The sequence below is a fragment of the Natrix helvetica genome, assembly GCF_964273705.1.
Source record: "Natrix helvetica genome assembly, chromosome: 2".
Taxonomy (NCBI): Eukaryota; Metazoa; Chordata; class Lepidosauria; order Squamata; family Natricidae; genus Natrix; species Natrix helvetica.
Window position 1 is genome coordinate 221,064,161 of NC_138552.1, and position 25,431 is coordinate 221,089,591.

Here is a 25,431-nt window from a genome sequence, read left to right on the forward strand (position 1 = left end):
GACCCCCAACCCCTCCAGTCGGTGCAACAGGATACCATGGTCGATGGTATCAAAAGCCGCCGAGAGGTCTAATAGGACCAGGATAGAGGAGCAACCCCTATCTCTGGCCCTCCAGAGATCGTCTACCAACGCGACCAAGGCCGTCTCAGTGCTGTGCCCAGGGCGAAAGCCGGACTGGCGCGGGTCTAGATAATCATTCTCCTCCAGATGTCGTGGGAACTGAGAAGCCACCACACTCTCTACAACCTTCGCCAAAAAGGGAAGGTTGGAGACAGGACGATAATTGGCCAGCTCCGTAGGGTCCAGGGAAGGCTTCTTGAGCAAGGGTCTCACCACCGCCTCTTTCAAGGCAGCCGGGAGAGACCCCTCACCCAACGAAGCGTTCACTAGGCCCAGGAGCCAGTCGCGTGTAACCTCCCAGGAAGCCAGTACAAGCCAGGAGGGACACGGGTCCAGCAAACATGTGGTAGGTCGCAGTCGTCCACGCAATCTGTCCAAATCCTCGATGGCAACCAAGTCAAACTCCTCCCAAAAAGGTTTCTCAAGACTCGCCACTGGCGTCTCGACTGGGCCACTGAAGGGGACCCAATCCTTCCGGATTTGAGCGACTTTATCCAGCAGATATTTCCCAAACTCTTCTGCTCTACCCTGTAGAGGGGCCTCCCGCGGCCTCTGAAACAGAAGGGAGCGGGACACCCGAAACAGGGCGGCAGGGCGGTTCTCTGCGGATGCAATGAGAGCGGCACAGTATCGACGTTGGGCCGTTCTCAATGCCACTAGGTACGTCCTTAAATGGGCTCGTACCTGTGCTCGGTCCAATTCGGATCGGGAGGATCTCCAACGACTCTCTAGGCATCTCTAGCGGCGCTTCATCACCCTTAGCTCCTCGGTGAACCAAGGAGCCAGGGTGGATCGTTGCCGCCGGAGAGGCCGCAAAGGCGCCACCCGGTTCAAGGCCCCGGTAGTCGCATTATTCCACGCGGCCACCAGGTCCTCTACCCGAGGGCGGGTCAGGGCTGCAGGAGGTGGCCCAAGCTCCGTCTGGAACCTGTCTGGTTCCATTAAGCGCCTGGGGCGGAACCATCTAGTGTTTTCCGGTTCCGCCTCCCCGCAGCGAGGGGTAGCACCAGGGAAGTCAAGTCGGAGGAGTGAGTGATCTGACCATGATAGAGGAGTGATGGTTAAATTCACTCCTCCCAGATCACTCAACCACTGGCGAGAGACAAAAACGAGGTCCAAGGTGTGACCTCCCTCGTGTGTCGGGCCCTGAATCATTTGAGTCAGGTCCATGGCTGTCATGGAAGCCATGAACTCCCGAACCCCCTCTGATGCTTCTCCCACTGACGGCAGGTTAAAGTCCCCCATTACTAAAAGTTTGGGGGTCTCAACCGCCACCGATGAGATTAGCTCGAGGAGCTCAGGCAGGGTCGCTGATGTATGGCGGGGAGCCAGGTATACTATCAGCAGGCCCAACTGCCTCCCAGGGCCCCATTTCACAACAAGGGATTCACATCCGGACGTCTGTGGCACAGTGGACTCCCTCGGCTCTAAGTCCTCCTGGATAATCACTGCTACCCCACCGCCCCTTCCCCGGGCCCGGGGCTGGTGAAATGCTTGGTAACCTGGTGGGCACATCTCCACGAGGGGTAACCCTCCCTCGTGGCCCAACCAGGTTTCCGTTATTCCCGCGAGGTCCGGCTCCCCCTCCAAAATTAGATCATGAATGAGTGGGGCCTTATTGATAACGGACCTCGCATTGCATAACAGCAGCCTCAGGCCCTGGGCCTGCAAATCCTGACCACCTAGAACGCGGGGGTTGGTACAAGCGACCGGGTGTAACCAGCACCCACGGTCTCCCAACCGACTGCGACTACTGACCCCTGCTATGGGATTACAGCTGATGCCACACCCAAAACCTAGGTTGGACTCATTTCTCATGACCGTAACATCTTATAGTTTGCTGCAGAAACAGTGGACTGACCAGAACTGTATCCTTCTGTATTCCTTTTAATTAGGAAAAGAGGCAAATAAGTTGCAAGAGTTTGTTGAAAATTCTGTATGTATTTCTTAATGATGAACTTAACAAAACTTTAAATGAAAAAAGTACTCCAAGTATTGTAATTCGTTACTAAGAGACCACATTTGCTTCTTTTATACCTGAATATAAATAAGTTGTCAGTATTTTGGAGTCCAAGGTAACACAATAGAAGGAATGTGCCCATTGCTTCAGCTACCTTTGTCCCCCCCCCCCTTGCAGAACGACTCCCCTTCCAAAAGTGGGATCTGATACAGGATTGATGTTCAAATAATTTAATTTCATTAAATCAGTGTATCAAGTGATCTGTTTTCCCAGGAGTAAGCTCCGGAGGAAACTCTTTTTTCTCATATTTTCAACAATTTTAGGTGGATTCCGATGAGAGAGGGGAATTAGGACATTTTCCCATCCATGAATTTTTTAAAGTTAATTTGTTTCTGTAGCTTACCTCAAAAAACAGTAAAATAGATTAGAAAAAAGGGATGTTTTGAACAGGGCATGTTGCTTTGAACTGTTCACAACTTCTGTGTTATGTAATCATTTTCCTGCCTGAAACTATCCCAAGCAGTGCTCCATTTATGAATATAAAAATTACTAAATTATTTACTTTGGTTTTTTATTCATCTTTGTTTAGTCTGGCCGAGTCCTGCTTTCCGTTCAGTACTAATATATTAGATACTGTACATAACATTATAATCTATCACTGTTCATATGATTAACACTACGGCATTTAGAAGGGAGAACTGGAAAAGAATATTAAAACACAGTTAAATGCTTATTTGCTTCTAGTGTCTGGAAGAATTTCATTCTTTCTTGCAAATCCCCTGGGCTCTTAACTTACTGTTTTGTAATGCAGGAAGATAGCTGAAGAAGTAAAGGCATGCAAACCTCGTATCCCCCCTGCCTCTGTCTCCGAAGGCTACATGCTGCTGTCAGGTGAGATAATAACATATCCAGAATTCCTTAACTACGTTCGCTTAATTATATCTTAGGATTCTTTGTGGTTGCTCTACTTTTTCCTCAAGACACCTACAAGCCATTTGAAACCCTCATATAATACTTGTGTTAGGTTAAGCTATTAGATGAAGAGGATTTTTATTTTACAGCCTTTCAATCTACTTCGGAAAGCTCTTAGAGGGAATCTTCATTTTGCTGTACTTATTGGACACAAGGATGACATGGCTTAGATGGCTGACCTAGTTTATAATAGCATTATAGAATGGCTGCTGGTGATGACGGGGAAACACCAGCTCCCTGTGAGTAAGCTACAGTATCAGACGACGAGTGCTTGCAGAGTTTAGTGCTTGCTAAGCATAAAGACTCCTGTAAAGAAATGGGGCCTGGAGGACGCAAAGAGAAGCTTACAGAGAAATCACCTTCTGGAATACTCTTTATCTAGCCTGTATGAAAAAACACCTCACCCTTCTGGGCTGCCTGGCCAGGACTCAACTCATTGCCTAGGTAGAGAAGAGAGTTGGTTCCTCATGCAGCAAAGCCTTACTCAGAGGAAAGGAAGGGGCCAGAGACTACAGATAGTCTTTTACTTACAACCATTTGTTTAGTGATCATTCAGAGTTACAGTGAGCTGAAAAAATGACCTATGACCATTTTTCACACTTAGGCCATTGCAGCATCCCCGTGGTAATATGATCAAAATTCAGATACTTGGCAACTGGCATGTACAGTATTTATGACGGTTGCAGTGTCCAGGGATCGTATGATCACATTTTACTACCTTCTGATAAGCCAATGGGGAAGCCAGATTTACCTAAACCAGTGGTTCTCAAATAGTGGGGCGCGCCCCCCAGGGGGGGCGTGAGGCTCCATAAAGGGGGGCTCGTTTGACCCCGGTGGTGCTCTGGTGCGTCTCCTCTGCCCGCTTTTGTTCCGCCCTGGCGGCAGGGATTGCCCATCAGGATCGCTGAGCCCGCCCGCGTCTCTCTTTCCTCAGCCGCCCCTTCTCCGACCCGGTTGTTTTATCTCCTTTATCGGCCGCTGGAGCCGTACGGGAACCGGATCTAGTGCCGGCTAAATGGGTGGGGAGTAAGGTGGGGCCCCGGCGGAGAGAAGCGAAACCCGGGCTTCAAGGATGCGTCTCTGTCTGGAGAGTTTCCAAGGCTCCGTGGTAAGGAAAGGCGGGAGTCTCCTTCCTTTTGAGCCCCGCCGCAGAGAAGCTCATTGAGGGAGCCAATCGGCGAGCATTTGGTTGGCATAAAAGTCAAAAGCCTCTGCGGCTCCCTCCCTCCCTAAGTTGGCGGTCATCTTAAGGACCACTTGGACAGTCTTCGCATCTGGGATGCGTGGGTCTTTCCCACTGAGACGAGCAGGTGTTGTTTCTAGAAATCACTGCGTGCAGGATATATATGTTTGTGTTTGTGTGTGTATACATGCACATACAAGTGTCATTTCTTCAGTGTTATCACAGAAGTGAGTACACCCTTTAACATTTTGTAAATATTTAAGTATACTTAAATATTTATAAAATGTTAAGGGGTGTACTCACTTCTGTGATACTCTATATATAAATATATGTATGTATATGTTCTAGCTGTGCTCCTTTAAATCTTTTCTGCTACAGTTAATAAAGCTATTCTTTGTTGTAAATTGATCCACATTTCTTTCTTTTTTTATTCTCTTATACGTTAATAAGGATACAGTGTTATGCAGAGGTGTACTTATAACAATTTTATAGACAAATGATACTATTTACAGTCGCGCGGGGGGGGGGGGCGCGAAATGTTTTTTCTTCCTAGGGGAGGCATGACAGAAAATAATTGAGAAGCACTGACCTAAACCATGTCTGATCACACTTGGCCCATAAAGAATTCTATCCTATCTTATCCTACCCTACCTTACCCTCAAGAGTCAACACTGAGTCAAAGGCACCCAAATAACAACAACCCACCTGTGTAATGATGAGTCTGAAGAGATAAGATCTCTTTCTTTTTTGTCATTTCCTTGTTCATTCATCTATTTGTTGTGAATCTGCTACAGACATAATGTGTTACAAATATATTCCATCTAAATCAGGTATGTTATTTGAATTCTTTTCTACTTCTTTGCTGTAACACCACATTATGTTGTTGCAAGGAGACTTAAAGGTCCTTTTCTCTAGCCAGACTACATGGATCAGTAAGAAAATTCTGTTAAACCGCATATTTAAATAAGAACATCTTTTCATAAAATGCGATATTCTGGTTTTTCAGAGTATTCTTTTTCTCCTTGTATGTATACCTAAAATTTATTTTCCAGGTCTGGAACCCTTCAGGATTGGAAAATACACCAACTTTGTCAACATTGGTGAACGTTGCAATGTTGCAGGATCAAGGAGATTTGCCAAACTTATAATGGCCGGCAAATATGAAGTAGGTCCAACTTTTTTTTAAGCTTCAGGACTTGCATTAAAATTTTGTATAAGTATACTGTTTAAGGATTGGAATGCATAGTTTCTACTAGGTACATTATATTAATATAGTTGTTTGTTTTGTTTTAGTACAATGAGAAGCACAATCTTGAGCATTTCTTTTGTAAAAGTGAGAGGTTCAAGCAGTTCTGAATAAATGTGATGATGGCAGCCTCTAAAATGTTTTACAAAATAAATGTAAATAAATAAACTGACACATTTTATAGACTAAAAAAGTAGAAACAGTGTTATGGGAAGACAGACGCAATAAAAGCAGTTTGCTAAAAAATGCAGAAACAAATGCCATCAAAGTAAATACAAGAAAGGGGGGATTGAACAGAATTAGATGCATTTCTATTAGAACTGATGTCTTTTTTCCTTTAACATAGGAAGCCTTGAGTGTAGCCAAGGCCCAAGTTGAGATGGGAGCTCAGATCCTGGACATCAACATGGATGATGGAATGTTAGATGGTCCAAGTGCTATGGCCAGATTCTGCAACTATATTGCTTCGGAGCCTGACATTGCCAAGGTTATATATTTAACTGGATAGTCTTTTAATTTCGTGAGTCTGGTGTTCTCTACATGTCTTGGAACTACACAATATTTCAATACCTCAGCAGGTTGTCTGATTGAGAAAACGGTAACAGGAAATGAAAAATCAAAAGAAATGCATTAGAAGCGTTATTATAATTTTTGTGATATTTAGACATTATACTTCTGACCTGGACTGGACTGCTATAATATTGGAAGCTTACATAAATGTCAAGTATTTTATTGTTTCCTTCCCTATCTAGATAGTTATGGTATGGTTAAAGCCTTTGTGGTGTCCTTCTCAAATAGTGTTGAGTTTTCATTTCAGAAGAAAGTGCTGGCCCTGAGTCTTTTGCTCTCATAGGAATGTCCCTGGCTTTTGAAGTCAATTCTTGATTCTTGAATTTCCAAATCCATAAAGGTAAAGGTTCCCTTGCACATATGTCCTAGTCGTTCCTGATTCTAGGGGGCAGTGCTCATCTCTGTTTCAAAGCCGAAGAGCCAGCGCTGTCCGTGGTCATGTGGCCGGCATGACAAAACACCGAGGGCACACCAAAGGTGGTGCCTATTTTTCTACTTGCATTTTTACATGCTTTCGAACTGCGAGGTTGGCAGAAGCTGGGACAAGTAATGGGAGCTCACTCCGTTATGTGGCGCTAGGGATTCGAACCGCCGAACTTTCTGATCAACAAGCTCAGCGTCTGAGCCACTGGGTCCCTCCTTCATATCCGTAAATAATCCAAATCCATAAATAATACTAAATACCACAGATATCATGAGCACTGTCTATATAATGTTGCTTACCTTCAGAGCAGACATTATTTGGCACCAGTCTACATGTATTTCAGTAGCAGTGCCTGACCTCATGTAAGAGAGCTTTAATGTTTTTATCCAAAAGAAGTATCTTGATTTAACCAAGAAGCATTTGATTGAATCATGTACAGCCAAATGCTATAAAAGGAGACCAGTTCTGAAATTTTATAAAATGTAGTCTCTGCAAATTTTAAGGGTACCAACTTCAGCTTTCAGATTCCCCCAAACGCCAAAAATTGCCTGCCTTATTTTTCAGGCAGCTTTGTGTCCTAGTGTTCTCACTGTCACTTCTGAGAGCACAGATTGTGAGGAGAAGCCAGAAGGGAAACGATCACCCAAAATGGTTTTTCCTCTGATCTATATTCTGAAGTGAAGTCACTAAGCCTTTGGAATTTGGCAGGAAACCCCTCTGCTTAGAATGTTTTGTTCAGCTGTAATTTTTGTGCATCAATCTGAATGTCAGCCCTGGGCAAATATTGCTGTTAGGTCATAGAATCTTTTCCAAGGATGTCATAATCTGAAGAAAGCTCTTGAAAGAGAGAAATTAGTCTAGCCTTTGTGGTAAATGTAATTGCGTAGACGATTTGCCTTTCTATTTTTTTTAAACTTGCAAGACCTTTTCCCTCTGCCTTGGATATGCATCCATACAATTTAGACTTAGCTACTTATTGGCTTTGAAAATCATTATCTTTTTTTTTAATGTTGTCCCTTTTTATCCTCAGGTGCCCCTTTGCATTGATTCCTCAAACTTCTCTGTAATAGAAGCTGGGTTGAAGTGTTCGCAAGGGAAATGCATAGTAAACAGCATCAGTCTGAAGGAAGGTGAAGAGGATTTCCTAAGTAAAGCAAGAAAAATTAGGAGATATGGAGCAGCAGTAGTGATTATGGCATTTGATGAAGTGGGGCAGGTTGGTGACACTTTCTTCACCCACTAGAAATTGCCCAAAAGGTCATAGAAACTTTTGTCCTATCTGTGTTCCAGTAAAAGGAGTAGGAAATAACCTAAACAAAGTAGAGTTAGCCCTTGACCTACGATCATTTGCTTAATGATGGTTCAAAGCTATGACAGCCTTGGGGAAAAAAGGGCTTTACAAGCTATACTCACATTTATGACTGTCACCCTCCGCCCGCCATGGTCATGTGATTACAATTTGTACATTTGGCAACTGGCTCACATTTACAGCCTGTTAAAGCGTCCAACAATCATGTGATTGTGATTTCCAGTGGTTTTGCTAGTTTGGGCAAGAAACTCCATTGAGAAAACTGGATTCCCTTAAGGACCAGGTGATTTGCTCAACAGTGTTATTTACTTAACGACCAGTGCAAAATTGGTTATAAATTTGGGTCTTATGACCACAATGATTGTGACTGAAATTCTGATCCCAATTGAGGTCATAACTTGAAGACTACCTGTAGGTCAATATATGAGCTTGGCTAGTTAAATTGTAATGCTGAAATATCCAATGACTTTGCGTCTGAACCTATTACAAATAAAGTAAAACACGAATTTACAAAGCATCATCACAAAACTGATAACAAGAAAAAATATAGCAGCACCTAAGACTATAGAACACAGAGTTCTATAGAGTATAAAAGTGTTGCAAGGGACCTTGGAGGTCTTCTAGTATAACCCCCTACTCAAGTAGATCCTATACCATTTCAGGTAAATGTTTGTGCAGTCTCTTTTTGATGGAGTGATGGAGCACCCACAACTTTTGGAGGCAAGTTGTTCCATTCTCACCGTTAGGAAATTTCTACTTATTTCCAAGTTGCTTCTCTCCTTGGCTAGTTTCCATCTATTGTTTCTCATCACAAAGCATTATTTAGCTGTTACTATTATATCTTTATCTTGATTTAAGTGGCTCAGATTTGTGAAGATGGCGTTCCCAGCCATTTTCTTATGCAGTCATGATCTGTTCACTTAACATACATTCCTTCAGCAAATAGCTTTCCTTTGAGCAAAAAAGCAGAGTATAAATCACATTAATAATATGCAAGAATAACTTTAACAATATGTGCGTAGAGGATGTTCCAATAACATCTTCAATTAACTATTAATAGCATACCTGTCTATTAAATTCTCTATGGCTAATATTGGACAGGAAGTGTTTTTTTAAATTCAATTTCAATTTCAATTTATTTGTGCTTCTAGACCGCCCCCTCTCCCAGAAGGGACTCGGGGCGGTGTACAGTCCATAGAGATTTTTAGTTTTAGGGTACCTGCGAGACCACCTACTGCCACCAGTAGCCTCCCACCATCCAGTACGATCCCACAGAGTTGGCCTCCTCAGGGTGCCGTCGGCCAGACAGTGTCGGCTGGTGACCCCCAGGGGGAGAGCCTTCTCTGTGGGAGCGCCTTCCCTCTGGAATGAGCTGCCCCCGGAGCTTCATATAATCCCTGACCTCCGGTCCTTCCGACGCGCCCTAAAAAGTTCGCTTTTCCAGCAAGCCGGCCTGGCCTGTTAATTTTAACTTATTTTAAATGTATTGTCTTTTAAATTCGGTTTGTTTTTTGGATATGTATTTAATTTTTTTTTAACTTTTGGGATGTGTTTTTTTTTTAATGTTGTACGCCGCCCTGAGTCCTTTTGGAGAAGGGCGGCATATAAATCCAAATAAACAAACAAACAAAATTAATACATGGTGAAATACTTGAGGACTAGCCTGCTTAAAGATTAGCAAACTGGAATTTCAAGTCACAGGCATTTTTTTTCCTGAATTCCAGTTGATTGTGGAGTGTGTTACATGCAAGATCACAGAGAGCTGTTCGTGCCATTATTGGATTTTTATTCTGTTTTTCCTCTAAGACTTGGGATAAGCATAAACATTAACATGGAATATGCTGTACTTTAGTTTGCTTTTATAGTTTTATAAAAAGTTTTTAAAAAGAAGATAAAAACTAATGCAAGCTAATAAAAAGTAAAGAAGAAAAAAAAGAAAGCTAAAAGTGCAACAAAGGGAAAAAAGTAAAAGAAAATTAGAAAAGAAAGAAAAAGATACAAAGAAGTGACTTCTGATTTTCTTTACAGAATGTAAAGTACAATTATACATTTGCCTCTGTAAAGTTACAACATGTCTCTTTTCTTTTTATAGTCTATCTCCTTCATCAAATCCATAAATCATATGTTCATTTTTTTCCTGCAAAAATCCATAAGGTGTTTCCAGTCAGCAATAAACATAAATGTTATGTTTCCTGTTGATCAAGACAAGTCAATTTGGCCATCTCAGCGAGTTCCATCATTTTCATCAACCGGCTGTACCGTGCTTTTAATTGAAAGCTGAAAAAGTGTTTCAGAATAAGGGTTAATGCACACATTTCACCTGATAATGCTCCTTAAAGGAGCTGCATCTTTTCTGGGCTTCAGAAAAAAATGTATGTTTCAGTTAAAGAGGCACGAACAATGCTGTCACATACTGTATTTTTCAGACTATAAGAAGCACCGGAGTATAAGATGCACCATGATTTTGAAGAGGTACATTAAACAAAAAAGGTTTTTGCACTCTGCAGGCCTCCCAAACCCTTTGTACGCCTCGTTTTTTGCAACAACAACAAAAAAAGGGCATGCAGAGCTTTGGGAGGCTTGTAGAGTGCTCCTGAGGGGCTGGGGGGTGGAGGTGGGGCAAAAATGAGCAAAAAGGGCCTGTTTTTGCTCGATTTTGCCCTCACCAGTCCCCAGGAGCACTTTGCAAGCCTCCCAAACCATCTGCACATCCATTTTTGCAAAGGGGCAGGCTTTTGGGAGGCCCAACAGGCTGTATTCAGTGTAAGACGCACCCCGATTTTCACCCTCTTTTGGAGGAAAAAGGTGTGTCTTATACTCTGAAAAATACGGTACATTCCAAAGCACATTGTTGCATCCCTCCTTCACTCAAACACATATTTTCCTTGCTCCCGAAGCTTTTGTGCAACCGAGTTGGGGAGGGGGGGGGGAGAGAATTTTGTTTCTTTAGGGAGATGTCAATAAATGTGCCTGTGTTCACACCTGCATGAGTCCCGAGTCCCTCTGGGGAGAGGGGGCGGTATAAAAATCGAAATAAAGGTAAAGGTAAGGTAAAACACTTAATTTTTTGGTTCTGGATCTGAAACTGCATTCTTATCATCCTTCAGTTTTATCCTCACTTCATAGGAACTAGATGATACAGCTTTTCTGATACTGAACTTTGGCTGCTTTGATTATGTTTTATGTTGCATGTATTGAAACAGACCTCAGTTCTTCATACTTAATTTGTTTTAAAGCTTTTTATTGGTCCTGCTTCTTAGCTAACACTGAAAATGGGAAATGCAGTTGAGAATGAGAGTGGTTGGCTTGTATTGGAGCAGCAAACTTGGGTTTGGATTGGATTGATGTGAGAATGTTATAAATTCTGCAGTATTCTGCAATCTCATGTGTTACAAGTGTATCTTAATAAACAAATGAATAGGACTATTATTAAGAACTGCTAACTTTGAATCATGAATCGAAGAGCTTTGCTGAAACATAGGTTTATTGTAACAGACCAAGAAACCTAGATAAACAGAAACATGATACCACAGAAAAAACCCTAACTACTGTCCTTTCACGTGTTTTTCTTTTCAGGCCACAGAAACAAAAGACAAAATTTCAGTCTGCACCAGAGCCTATGACCTTCTTGTGAACAAAATTGGTTTTAATCCATGTGATATAATTTTTGATCCCAACATTTTGACTATAGGTACTGGAATGGAGGAACATAATTTGTATGCAGTTAACTATATCAATGCAACTAAAACAATAAAAGTGAGTCTAGGAAGTTAGTGAGTGGGTTTTGCGTTCTTTTAAAAAACAACAACCTGATTTACTTATTTTAAGCATTTTTCCACTGGCTTTTATAAGTAGTTGGGTGAGGTAAAAGCAGTGGCTTCAATGGAACTGTACAACTTTTTATGTTGTACAATTTCTTCAACTTTATTTCCAGTAGCAGCAGCATTATAAATTATATAGTTGCTTAAAAATAACTCGGGCCATTAACTGAATTGTATATATATACTTAGAGTAATTAAATGGAGCAATATTTGCCAAAAATTGACAGTTTGGCCAAAAGACCTTTGACAACGTCATGAAAGTTACTTCATTCAATTAATATAAGTTCCATTACTGTCTGTGATTCTATTTTGAGTTTGTATGGTAAATGGGCTATTTTTGAGATTTTATTTTTGCGTATGTATGTGATAAATTGCCACAGATATATGATAAAAACATTTTTATTTATGTCTGTATTATTTGAGTTTACAGCTCAATATTTTTCTAATGTTAACAAAGGAGTAAAAGTAATATTAATATATCTCTGTATCTCTACATTTATATATTCCCCTTCAAACCAGATAGGTCAGTATTAGAGAAATGAGATATGACATTCTTCAGGATTATGGTTCAGAAGCTTTGAAAAAGTTTCTTGGATATGAATTAACATATTGCCCATATGTAGATATAACACAATGAATGTCCTTGTGTGAAAAGAATATCTGTGTTGCATAACTTCTTAGTATACATAATGTCTATGCTTCCCATTGTCTTCTATCATGTTTTAGGCAGATTGATAGCAACCAATGAATTAATCTTCTCTATTGAAGTTATGCAATGGTTAAGATACAACTTTCATTGGGATGGGATTCATCCACAGTTGTCTGTCCAATTGTAATATTGATTTCTTTGGGCTGCTCAGTTTCATACAGAAACACCTGGCACCAGTAAGATAGTTTTGGGGTAAGAAATTATTTGCTTCCTAAAAAACCCAAATAAGAAATTAATGGAGTAATCTGTAAGGCTCCACAGCTCTAGTTCTGAAGAGTGTATAGACTTTTTCACAGCAGAATGAAAATATTCAAAAAGAAAAGGAAGAAAAAACAAAATTCCTATGAATTTTCATTTTGTATGGTCATAGAAAGATATATAAGACAAACCTCTTTAAATATAGGATAGGCTATCTCTTGAAATGAGCATTTTTCTGTTCAGATTTATTTATTATTTGTCATATTTTTTTCCTGACAATAATGTAAGTGGCAGTCAGATAATGTTCTGTGTATTGCTCTTTTGTACTGTTTCTCCAGTGACCAGACAATGCTAACCACACTTGGTATCTATTCTTTTCTTGTAACATTTCATTACTTTGCTGGAATTTCTGTTGTTAGGAAAATTTGCCTGGAGCCAGAATAAGTGGAGGGCTTTCCAACTTGTCTTTCTCTTTCCGAGGAATGGAAGCGATTCGAGAAGCAATGCATGGGGTTTTTCTTTTTCATGCAATTAAGGTAATGTGATGGTTTGGGCAAAATAGTTTCTGATTGAAAAATACCGTTGTAGAAGAAGTTGTAATATCCATTTGGATCCCCCCCCCCTTGTGTTTATTTTCAGCATGGAATGGACATGGGGATTGTGAATGCAGGAAATCTGCCAGTGTATGATGATATCCAAAAGGAACTTTTACAGTTGTGTGAAGATTTGATATGGAATAAAGATCCAGAAGCGACGGAAAAACTTTTGCATTATGCTCAGGTTACATCTTGCCTAAATTATTTTTAATATGCACAAATTAACTTTTAGCTGAAAGCCTGAAGAATTGCTTTGTCAATTATTCTTAAGTGACTTGGTTTGTTTATATATATGTAACCTCAAATGTCCCCTTGCTTCCCCCTCTTCCTCAAAGCACTTTATATCAAATCATGCTGCGTTCGGATGATTTTGGGGAAAATATTGGCCTTTTCTGCCGTTCCCAAAGAAAAACAAAGTAGAATTGTAGTTTAGGAAAATACATAGATAAATATCACAAGAAACACATTTTTGCTTCAAGACTATGAATTATAATATACTGGGTTTTCTTCTAATTGTTAAAACATCAAAGGAAAAATAAGAGACAGTATAAAACACAACAAAAAATCCAGGACAATTACAATTAATACAAAATATGGTATTTGCTATAAATGTGCAAACAAGTGAGTTCTTTCTTAGTAAGATGCATGCTAATTTGTTATGTCCCAGAGTTGAGAATGCAGAAATTCATGTCCAACTGTAATAACAATGATCCAGTAATCTTTCTCCATGCCAACATCTTCAAAATCCACAGCCTTCTGAATCCCCAGCTGTGCCTATTTGAGATAAACATCTGTAGAGAGATCCTAATCACGTTCTTTGCGTTTGGGAACCTTCAAATGTTGGAATTTTTAATAAAGAGTAGCAAATCACAGAGATGTGAGCAATGGGGAGGGGCTGGGAGGGTGGAGCACATTAAAGCATGCGATGATATTCATTTGCTGCACACCTTACAGGTTACAAAACCTGGGTTTTTTTTGTTTTTATACTCAAACAGATTCAGGCATAAGGGGAGATTGTTCTAAGAACAATCTGCCCCCATGCATGAAAAGTTTTTGATCAGTGTGCTCTAACATATGCCGATAAAACAGGACAATAACCTCACAATGAATATAAAAGCTATGAGTGGTGCAAAGAGCAGTGGAAAGATACATGCTTGGCATTAAAGAGAAGATGGAAAGACCTGCACATGGATTAAGGAATAAATAAAATACAATACCATCAAGACATTAAAAGAATTGAAATGGAAATGGGCTGGTCAAATAGCAAGAAGAACTGATGGCAGGTGGATCAAGGCACTCATAGAATGGATCCCACTTGATAAAAAGCATCTGCGAAAGAGACTTAAAACAAGATGGATCGATGACATTAGCAAGTATTGTGGGCCCTATTGGGAAAAGAAAGCTCAGGACCATATTGGTGGAAACATGTGGAAGAGGCCTTCATCTTGCAGTGGATAGACAGTGGCTAAAATGATGATGACGATCATTGAAGCAGATGGTATATAGGTAGTCCTTGACTTTCAACTGTAATTGAGCCTGCAATTTCAGTCATAACATAATTCGTGATGGCCTTGAGTGAGTAACTGCAACCAGATTTATGATCTTTTTTGCAGCAGTTGTTAAGTGAACATGGTGGTCACTAAGTGAATGCAGCAGTCATTAAGCAAACCCATTGTTTCCTTTGAGGTGTTTTCTTTCTGGAAAGTATAAGTAAACACCAGTTTCTGAAGAAAACGATGTAAATCATGGTCACCTGATCAGGGGATGCTGCTAATGGTTGTAAATGTGGGCTGGTTGCGGAGAGCCCAAAATATGGTCATGTGACTATAGACAAGGAGTCTTAATGCTGTAAGTTCTGTTTTGGGGGATCCATCATAACTTTAAGCAGTCACTAAGTGGCAGGTTGTAAGTTGTAGTTTTTGCTCTCATTCAGTTCTACAGAGGAATTATTGAGCCTGTCATCTGCACCTCTATAACTGCCTGGTTTGGCACGGCAACCAATCAAGGCAAACACTGATTTCAACGGATAATTAGAACTGCAGAAAAAAACCATTGCTACCAACCTGCCTTCCATTGAGGACCTGTGCACTGCACAAGCCAGAAATAGGGCTGTGAAAATACCTACAGACCCCTCACATCCTGGACATAAATTGTTTCACCTTCTACTCTCAAAACGACACTATAGGGCACTGCACGTCAGAACAACTAGACGCAAGGACAGTTTTTCCCCCTCGCCATCACTCTGATAAACAACTAATTCCCACAACACTGTCAAACTATCTAGAAAGGCAGTAGTATTACCATCATTATTCTCATCTTCCCTATTACTTATCTCCTTATCTTCTTTTTTTTTGAATTTTTTAAAATTTTAATTAAACAAAAACACAAAAAGAAGAATCATCCTTCATTACATCTTGTAGAAAGCGTGTCGATTGGTTACAGATAACTTTCGTGCATTTCTTCCACAGTCATTACTTATAGTTCACATTAGATTATACACTTTAAATCAAAAATCTGTATATCTTACTATCAATGTACCACAATTCTCATTTGACTACAGTTATTTAAATGTGCTTTTACCTCAAATCATTCATACTTAAAAACACAACCACATAATGCCATTCATTAGCTATTTCAAAAATCCTCCAATAACATTATACCTTTATGACATATTCTAAGTAAAAGTCAATTAATAAAATTTCTAAACCAAACCCTCCCCCCCCCTTTTCCCCCAACTCGCTGTTTAGAGGTTATATCCAAGTTGCTTTGGTCAATACCAGAGCATGTATATATTATTAAACAATATCCATTGACATTTCCTTATTGTTATTATAATTGGCTAAAAATCATTTACTATTTATATCCCACCTCCTCTCGTCAAACTCAAAAAGCATTATACCTTTATGACAAGATTTAAATAAAAGTTTGTTAATAAAATTTATAGGTCTTTTTCCCAGATCGCAATTTGCAATTTATATCCAAATTTCTTTTACTAGTTTGCCAGTACATGTATATATCATTAAACTCTATCATTATCATTTCATTATTGTTGTTATAATTATTTGTTGATGAATAAACATTTAATAACCATCTAAAACAATCTAAGAATTACTAAATTCCTACTTATTGATCACCAAAATTAACTATTTTTTTATTATCAACTTTCATTGTCAACCTGTATCCTTCCAGTAACAAAACAGTCTTATCTCTCTTGCCAATTGTGGTATCAGTCTTCTTTTTATCTCCTTTATAAGATTTTTATAGACTTCTCTCCGCACTTTGTTGCTTGATGGATCTCTCAGGTAATCTCGTTGCCCTCCAGCTGTTATTAAAATTAGCTTGTCTTTGGTTGTCAGTCGTGCTTCTGAAAAAAATTCTCTTCTTAAATCCATCATCACCTTTTTTTTCTCTTCTGTATCTTGGAATCTGGGGTAGAGCTCCAGTTCGTTGAATTCCCTTTTCCATATTCCCTTCGTTCCACTTTCACCCACATTTGCTTCATTAATAAATTCATCTATTGTCTTGTCTTTATCTTCTATGTCTTCATTCTCCCCTTTAATTTTTGGGGCTCCAACTCCTTCATCTTTTGCTGTGAGGATCACAAGTTTTTCCAACGTCTTCTCAATTCTCCCATATCCTTCCAATAGATTTTGAATTCCAACCAAGATATTTTGGAATTTTAAGGTTTCCTCATCTGAATATTGATCCATGTTTCCAAAAAAGAAGAAGGAAAAGAAAAAAAAACTAGTAGCCACTGCCACTCTAGCCTTCCAGGCCTCTTTTATTTTTTTATTTTAGGTTGACTTAAAAGAACCAAGTTCTTTTATGCTTTTCAAAGGAGAAGGGTTCTGTTTTCCCCCCCTTTTCTCTCCCCTGCCAAAATAGTTCTCAAAAGCATCTGCGAAAACAATTCGTGCCCTTGGCTCTTTATCAGTTTCTGTAAACAAATTGCAAACCCTTCAGCTACAAAGTCAGTAAGATCAAAGAGGAAAAAAGAAGAGATACATTGTTTCAAAAACTCCAGCCTCTGACCTCCGAGTGGCAGTGTTGCTACTTTCCACTTTCTAATATTTATCTCTGGCTTATAGGAAACAAAGTTCTTTAATGAAATTTAATAACAAGTAATAGGAAGAATTGTTAAAATAAAAAGGAAGGTTTTAATCCAGACGTCAAAAAATAAAGTAACAAAAAGCGGAAGAAAAAAAATTAATCTGTTCACTTTAAGAGGAGAAACAAGAAACGTTGCGAGCACTTCAATCCACAAAGTATAGTTACAAAAGAAAAAAAAGCTTTCCAAAGCAATCCAATATAAGTTAATTTTGCCGCTTAATTATTTTGCTTAAGGATCTAATTTGGCTTTAAAAAAAAGTTTCTTTGGGCAGTGTTTCCCAAAATAGAAAAAATACCTCACCAGATGGACTCACTTTCTCTTTTCACTTCCTTCCTTCCGGAGCCGTCCCGACTTCCTCAGCCTGGGGCTGCCTGTTTACCGCTGGCTTGAAAAGCTTTCCTTGGGTCAATCAGGGACTTTGCAATGTCCCTGAGACCAGCAAGTCTTCGTCTTCCTGATCACCGTCTCTGCGGGACGGTTTAGGTCCAAATGGACTGTCCAGCGGCAAAAGTGTCAACGGGAGTATCGGAGTTTCGAGGCCACACATTGTAATGTCTTGATGTTGGCTCCTCCTTCCGCCTCCTTATCTTCTTATGGCTGTAACTTTGTTACTTGTATCTTACGATTTCTATTGTTTACTTAATATCCTAGTATGATTTATGTTGATTTCTTATTTAGTATCCCCATCTATCACTATGTGTTATATCTAATGTTTTATGATGAATGTATTTTTTACACTGACTATAATAATGATCTATCACTTTTGTAGTATGTACACTGAGAGCTTATGCACTGGAGACAAATTCCTTGTGTGTCTAATCACACTTGGCCAATGAAGAATTCTATTTCTGTTCTATTTCTACAAGGAAAATACTAAGGGAAGGAGCAACTTTGCCAGTGTTACTGTTTAAAATAACTAGCATCAGAATTTGTTGGTTGACATGCTCCATAAACCACAGCACATTTATGTAATGTAAATAATAATGTAAATAATAAAATATTTTAAGTGAAAGGAGACTGAGGTATTATTGCACAGCAGAATAGAAAGTGTGGGTTGTTCTATTAAGCTGACGGGCACATTCCAGTTCAGAACAGTGTTTGATTCATTAGTGATGCATTACGTGATGCAACATAAACGATCACCAAGAGGGACTGTACTAAAGCCAAGTTAAGTTATTAGATTTTTAAAATAAATTGCTGCTAGACTGGCTGGGGATACATTTAAATTATATTACCTGAAATAAAAATCCAAAGCTCCATTTTTTTTGGCATTTTCATTCCTATTGATGGAATATTTATGCTTTCCTGTCTTACCTCATTTAAAAGCAAAAGCTTTCTGGAATCAATCAGCAGCCGTTAAATGTTTGGATGTGTAGAGTATCTTATGCATATGCCCTGATTATGTAAGTCCAGAGAGCACATGAAACAGGTTAGGTCAGATTTTCATTAGACATGAATTTTCTGGACACTGATCAATTTGATAATGGGGTGATTACTTGTAGTCCAGAACACTCCAAAATATATATTTCACTCACTTTCCATTGTTGTCCTGTGCAAGTGACTGTTTATCTGTATTCAAGTGTGAGGTATGAGCAGATTGTGCCATATCATCAGACATCCATGCTAATAATCCAATGCAACTCTGCACTGATCTGCAAGAATCTTCTTCTATACAGCTAAATATAAGAAGATGCCTCAACATGCCCTTGATTTTTTTAAGGGATCTTAATCATATAATGCTGAGGTAAATAATCTTTCCACCCCGCCCTTTGCTTATTTCCCCCCCAGTATTTCTGAGGCTAGAAGGTCATAATAAAGACATAAAATAAAGGACGTGGCTAAATATATATTGTACATTCAGTGAAAAATCTTTTTGGAGCTGAGGTGACACATTTAACATTGTGTTTATACAAAAACACTATGTATTTATCCAAGTGGCAGAATATGATTCTGGCGAATAAAACATAAAGTTTGGGTCTTCATGTCAACTATACTAAGTAGCCTAGAACAGGAAACCTAACTCCATAGGACGGCTAGAACAATTATTAAACCTCTATTGCTACATAGTCACTTCTGAATACTACCTTGTTTCCCAGGAATTGAGGAATGTTTTATCCCTCTTCGCTTTCATAGTAGCTCTTGCCTATTTCTCTGATTCTACACTTCATTTTAATAGAAGTGTAGACAGAATCTACACTTTGGAATCAACAAAGAATCTGAAGAAGGCTATCCCACTTTGACCCGGGACTCTATTAAAATTATGTCTTTTCAATGGCCTAAAAGCAATTTTCAAAGTATGGTCTGGAACTTCTGGGGGTCCCCAATATCCTTTCATGGGGACCCTGAAATCGAATATTTTAAAATTTCTCATTTTTAATTTCTAATGCAATAAATATTAATAGATATAACCCACATATACCAAATCTCTTTGGGGACCTCAGTCATTTTTAAGAATGTGAAGGGGCACTGAGACCAACGTGTTTGATATCCACTGGCCTAAAAGACCTTCCAATCTCTGAGACAGAAAGCACCCTTATCTGATTGGAAAAGGAACCTCTTATTCCAGTTATAGGAAGATAGTTTCAATATATTTATCAGTAGTTGTGAGGCAAATGATTTCATTTTAACCTAAAGTTAAAACTTTAATCTCATTCTAGACTCATGCTCAAGGAGGGAAAAAAGTGGTACAGACCGATGAATGGAGAAATGGAGCTGTAGAAGAAAGACTGGAGTATGGCCTTGTTAAGGTGAATTTACCTGTTTGATGAGTTAAAATTTGTTCCATTGCCTCTTTGACTAAGTTTAATCCGAAGGGGACAAGTCTAAATCTGTTATGTCATCAGGGTTCACCTTTCTAGGATTTGTTCCTCATGAATTGAGAAATACAGTGCACTTCCAATGGCCCATTTGAGATCTCAATCGGCAGAACTCCTCTTGAAGAATACAAATAAATGCCCATTCACATTTCTTACAAATTTAGATCTAGAACAGAGTTCCTCAAGTTGAGCATCTTAAGTTGTGTGGACTTCCACTTGCAGAATTCTGAACATGTTACCTGGCTGGGTAATTCTGGGAGTGGAAATCCACACATCTTAAAAGGCGCCAAGCTTGAAAAACATTGTGAACTTTCTTCACAGGCTTCAATTTAAAAACCCCTTCAAAGCATCAACACCTTGTAATGAAAAATGGAGCTTCACCTGAGGCAAGGCTGTAACAATGTCTTGCTGCAGCTGGCTTGAAACCAGTTGCTGTTAATTGCACTTAACAGATCAGAAGCTGCCAATATGAAAAAGGAAGTGTAATTTTGAATACTTCAAGAACAGCCTGTCTATTTTAAAACTTAACTCAGGAGATCCTTTTCAGAATACCCACACACAATTTTGGGAAGTGAGATAATGAGGAGGCCTCCTGCTGGTGAATACTTTTATTCTCTCCCTTTGCTAGGCTCCTTCAGGGTTATTTTTGAAAGAGGTTGAAAACATTGCCTCTTATGCTTTCAACATTAATAGACATTACTAGTATTTTTTATTTCTCTTGGTTTTTTTTAACTTTAATTATTCTGTAGGTTTATTTTTTAATTCAGCTCTTGGTATAATCAGCCAATTATAACACCCTTGAATTACTACAGTCTCTTTTTGAAGGTTGTTCTCCCCCCCCCCCCCCACAGTTTTGTAAAATGCAATAGATAAATGATGCTTGTTGTGGGAAGATATAACCACTTTAATGTCCAGATGGTTGTTTTTTTCCCCAGGGCATTGAGAAATATGTGATTGAGGATACCGAAGAGGCTAGACAAAACAAAGAGAGGTATCCCAGACCCCTGAATATAATTGAGGGGCCCCTGATGAATGGCATGAAAATAGTTGGTGATCTTTTTGGAGCTGGCAAGATGTTTCTTCCTCAGGTAAAGAAGAAGTTTCCATTAGCCTATCCCAATTTAGCTGTGTAATTAAACATTACACTAATGATTTCTTTGGCTTGAGGGAGGATCAATGTCCAGTTCTTAGCACTTCAGGATGTTGTAGTACAGTGGTTCTCAACCTTCCCAATGCCGTGACCCTTTAATACAGTTCCTCATGTTGTGGTGACCCCCAACCATCAAATTGGTGTCTCGGTTCCTAAAACCATCGAAAATATGTGTTTTCCAATGGTCTTAGGCGACTCCTGTGAAAGGGTCGTTCGACCCCCAAAGGGGTCCCGACCCATAGGTTGAGAACTGCTGTTTCTTACCAGTAATTAAAACTCTAGAGATGAGAGTGGATTTTAGGAGGGACCTTCAATTGTACCACCTCTTACTACATTTGACAGCACAGTATCAGCAGTAGAATCCTTCAAGTTTTTGGGTTGTATAATCTCCCAGGATTAAAATGGATATCTAACATTAGAACCATCATTAAAAAAGCGCAACAAAAAATGTTCTTCCTGCATCAACTCAGGAAGTTCAGACTGCCGCAGGAGCTGCTGATATAGCTTTAAAGAGGAATTATTGAGTCTATCATTTGCACTTCTATAGCTGTCTGGTTTGGCGGAGCAACTAAAGGACAGGTACAGATTCCAACAGATAGTTAGGACTGCAAAAAAAAGCAATTGCAACCAGCCTGCCTTCCATAGAAGACCGGTATATTGCATGGGTCAGAAGGAGGACTGAGAAGATAACTACAGACCCTTCTCATCCTGGACACAATTTGTTTCAACTCCTCCCTTCGGGATGCCGCTATAGGGCATTATATTCCAAAACAACTAGTCCGAGGGACAGTTTTTTCCTTTGTGCCACCACACTGCTGAACACTTAATCCTCACAATACTTTCTTATGTCTAAGTATATTCAACCACATTATATGGCTCTAATAGTATTATTATCCTTCTCATCTTCTCTATTACCCCATTATTGGTGTCATTATTGTGATTATTATTACCCTGTTTTGCATGTACACTTAGAGCTGCTGTACCAAAGACAAATTCTTTGTGTGTCTAATCACACTTGGCCAAATAAAATATTCTACTCTATATGATTGTAATGTATTGGAAACGCCAGAAAATGGAGAAACTGGTAAAGGAGTTGCTTAGAAGTTACTAGGTTACTTAGTTGGTATTTATTGGTAATTTTCTGTTTTGGGGGCCTGGTATGGTTTGCTTGCAGATTAATTCATTGGTTGCTATAATCTTGAATAAACATTTGAACACTCTCATGGGTCTTTTTCTGAAACTGAATATCCAGGTGATTAAATCCGCTAGAGTTATGAAGAAAGCGGTGGGTCATCTTATCCCATTCATGGAGAAGGAAAGAGAAGAATCACGTGCATTGTCTGGTAGCACGGAGGAAGATGTGAGTTTGCAGCTTCAATCCTTGAATCTCTTAAATTAATTTTTGTTGCAGTTGTGTTATAGATTTTTGTGTGGGGCAGGAATTCATGGCACGCTATGGCAGCAAGTTCTGCAATAAATAGATCCTCTTACATGAGTCACAGAAATGGGCAGCTGATCGGAAAACATAAAAGTTGTCCATTTGATATGTTGCCAATAAAACAAACAGCAATAGTATTCTACATAAGGATCCATAGTCATAAACTTGATACTTAATTGGATGAATGTTCAATAGGCAAAAAAAAAAAAAAAACCCAACCAGTAGCAAGAACAGTTTTTGCCTCTTTCTGTTGAGCTGCGTTTTTCTCTACAGCATCATTTTCAGTGATAAGAGTTTTCCACTGATGTGGTCTACCTCCATTGCCAGCTTTGTTTCTGTGCCCTTTCTTCCCATTGGGTAGGTCTCCCCTTCATTTTACAAGCCAATTGTCAGGGTTCCAGGTAACACCCCGAATGAAAGAAAACTTCGAGGCTTGAAGTTCCTCAAAGTTCCACTTTATTAGAGATGTCATATTGGCACATCTGGGAAAACCTGAATCTGAAAGCTTCCAGGTTTTCCCCACTCAAATGAAATTGCAAGCCTCTGCCCAGCACCCACATGTCCAACATATGGCCCAATCAGGCACCGTCCCATGCCTCCCAGTCATGCCCCTCCAGGTGCAGGGCAAGATGTCCTTGACTCTCTGAGAAGGAATGTTATTATGACTGTATATTTCCCACACTCCATATAAGCCCCCTTCCCATTTTCCCACAGCACTAAATGTGGCAGGTCTGAAGGCCCATTGTAAGAGATGGCTTCCTGGCCTGACACTAATTTTAGGGATTGCCTCTCTATACAATCTCATACAGCCTCACTTCAAACTGTTGTTTCTGAGCAAAAAGGTATGGAGCAAAGAGGTGCTAGTTGTTACTAGAGAGTCCCAGCAAGGAAGAGATGGATGATCAGACCTTTTAGGATTGATGTCACTAAATGCATTAGTAAGTCCATGCCATTCCTACTACTCTCTTTATTGGCATTTTTCTTTTTAAAAATCTGCAGTTCTTGTTTTAAAAGCATTTTGTGGTTTGATGTATCATGCGATACAGTTTTGAAATTGAAAAATGGATTCTGGAGAAATGCAAATGAGTTTGGGAGGTGTGAATCAGATTGGTTCACTTCCAAAGGCAGAGCAAACAAAATCCTTGGACTTCCTTGCTCTGCAGCCTCATGACTTAGGAAGCATCTGCCAAGCTAATGTGTAGTTACTCATTGGAAGCAATCAGGAGGCTGGAAGAAACCTGATGCTTTGTGCTGTAGCAGATTTCTTTCATTCCTAACAGGCATGGAAAAATGAAATAACAGCAGTTGTTCCTGTAGTTCAAATTGGTGCGAAGGCTGGGTTGATTTAAGAACAAATTGTGAATTTTATGCTGTCTTTGGCATTTGGGAAGGGAGTGAAATGAGGTAAAGCAAAATGCTGAGTGAAAAACACAACAATCAAGAAGCTTACTTGCTTTAGGATGTATTTATTTAGCGGCCACATGTTTGTTTAAAAAGGGGGAAGTGTGTTGTGAATCAGTATGGAATTAGGCCAGTCCTGTATTATTATTAGCTAATAGTTGGTAATGCTGCAGTCTTTTGGAAATGCTAAATGCTGCTGTTCTAGTGTGTGTGTGAATCTGCTGGCTTCTGAATATGAATTTTATCATTGCTGCTGTCCTATCTCAAAATGAGGTGCATATCTCCTGGCATAGACGCTCTCCTGAGTGCAGTTACCTCCCAGAATACTCTCTGTAGTGCCAGAAGAACAGCAAATATAGAGCACTGGTTATTATCTTTCAGAATGGATGGCTGTGCTGCAGGCTTGTGCCAGGACTGAAGAGGAAAGCTATTTAGTTCTATTCCCAATTAGTCTGCTTCAAATCATTTAATGTTAGAAAACATCTTGTTTTTATCCCCAAGATGTCTTAAGAATAAATATATGCACTGGTCCACACTGCAGCCTAGTCTGAGCTTAGCCCATTTCCCCCCCCCCCCTTCCCATTCCCATCAGTTTTAGGATTCCCCAAGCAATTAGGCCTGTGATTATTGTTTGACCATTCCACTGTGACTTTCCCCCCCCTGACTTGATTAAATGAGCATGCCCTTCAGGTCCAGTCAAGCAGGCTCTCATGAGTGTAATGCATAATTATGCTGAACCTTGGCCTATTGTGGCATGTTCATTTCCCCCAAATTCTGCTATGTTTTTAAGAAGACAGAAAAAGTTAAGTATTATTGTAACCCAGAAATTCTCAGGCATCAAAATCTTTACGTTTACGTTAAGGGGTAGTAAGGTTGCCAGCAGAGGTATCTGTAAGGGAAGATAACAGCTTCAAGATGGCAGCCAAGACTGAAGTCTTAATATTTTTTACGTTCATATGATGTATGCAACAGCTATTTAAAAGGAGCAGAGCTTTGAGAGCATGGTTGTGCATGCCTGCTGTATGCTGTTGATTTCTCCCCCTGGATGCCTCTGGGTTACATACCTGTTTGTTTTGAAAATGAGCTATGCTGTAATCAGGATAAATGGGGGGGGGGGTACAGCCTTAAAGAGCCATAGTTATAGAGTCATGGTGAGTTTTTTCATTTATCTCTTCGCAGAATTCCTACCTGTTTGAACACAAGGGCTCCATTTGAGAAAAACATGCCAATATTAGCAAAATATGATATACTAAAAGAAGCAAACATTTATGTGTGTGCCTCTGTTTCTTTTTTAAAACCGTCTCACCAGCACTTACTGTTTTTCATGAATAAGAAACAAAATTAAAACCATAGATATGCCACTATCATGTATAGATCAATGAAATGCTCTTGGCTTGAAGAAATTAA

General features: G+C 39.6%; 1 protein-coding gene across 2 annotated transcripts in view; it reads left to right on the forward strand.

Moving 5' to 3' along the window:
- The window catches only part of MTR (5-methyltetrahydrofolate-homocysteine methyltransferase), a 92,576-nt gene that overhangs the window by 41,073 nt on the left and 26,072 nt on the right, over nt 1–25,431 (forward strand). Inside the window, exons 12-21 of one of the 2 annotated variants that reach the window (XM_081944861.1) lie at nt 2,892–2,971; nt 5,288–5,400; nt 5,828–5,968; nt 7,506–7,691; nt 11,361–11,540; nt 12,932–13,048; nt 13,152–13,292; nt 19,877–19,966; nt 20,971–21,123; nt 22,438–22,545. In XM_081944861.1, coding sequence (XP_081800987.1) covers nt 2,892–2,971; nt 5,288–5,400; nt 5,828–5,968; nt 7,506–7,691; nt 11,361–11,540; nt 12,932–13,048; nt 13,152–13,292; nt 19,877–19,966; nt 20,971–21,123; nt 22,438–22,545 — 1,309 coding nt within the window. Of the gene's footprint in view, nt 1–2,891; nt 2,972–5,287; nt 5,401–5,827; nt 5,969–7,505; nt 7,692–11,360; nt 11,541–12,931; nt 13,049–13,151; nt 13,293–19,876; nt 19,967–20,970; nt 21,124–22,437; nt 22,546–25,431 lie in introns of those variants that run through there. The other variant, XM_081944862.1, reaches the window with a different exon arrangement.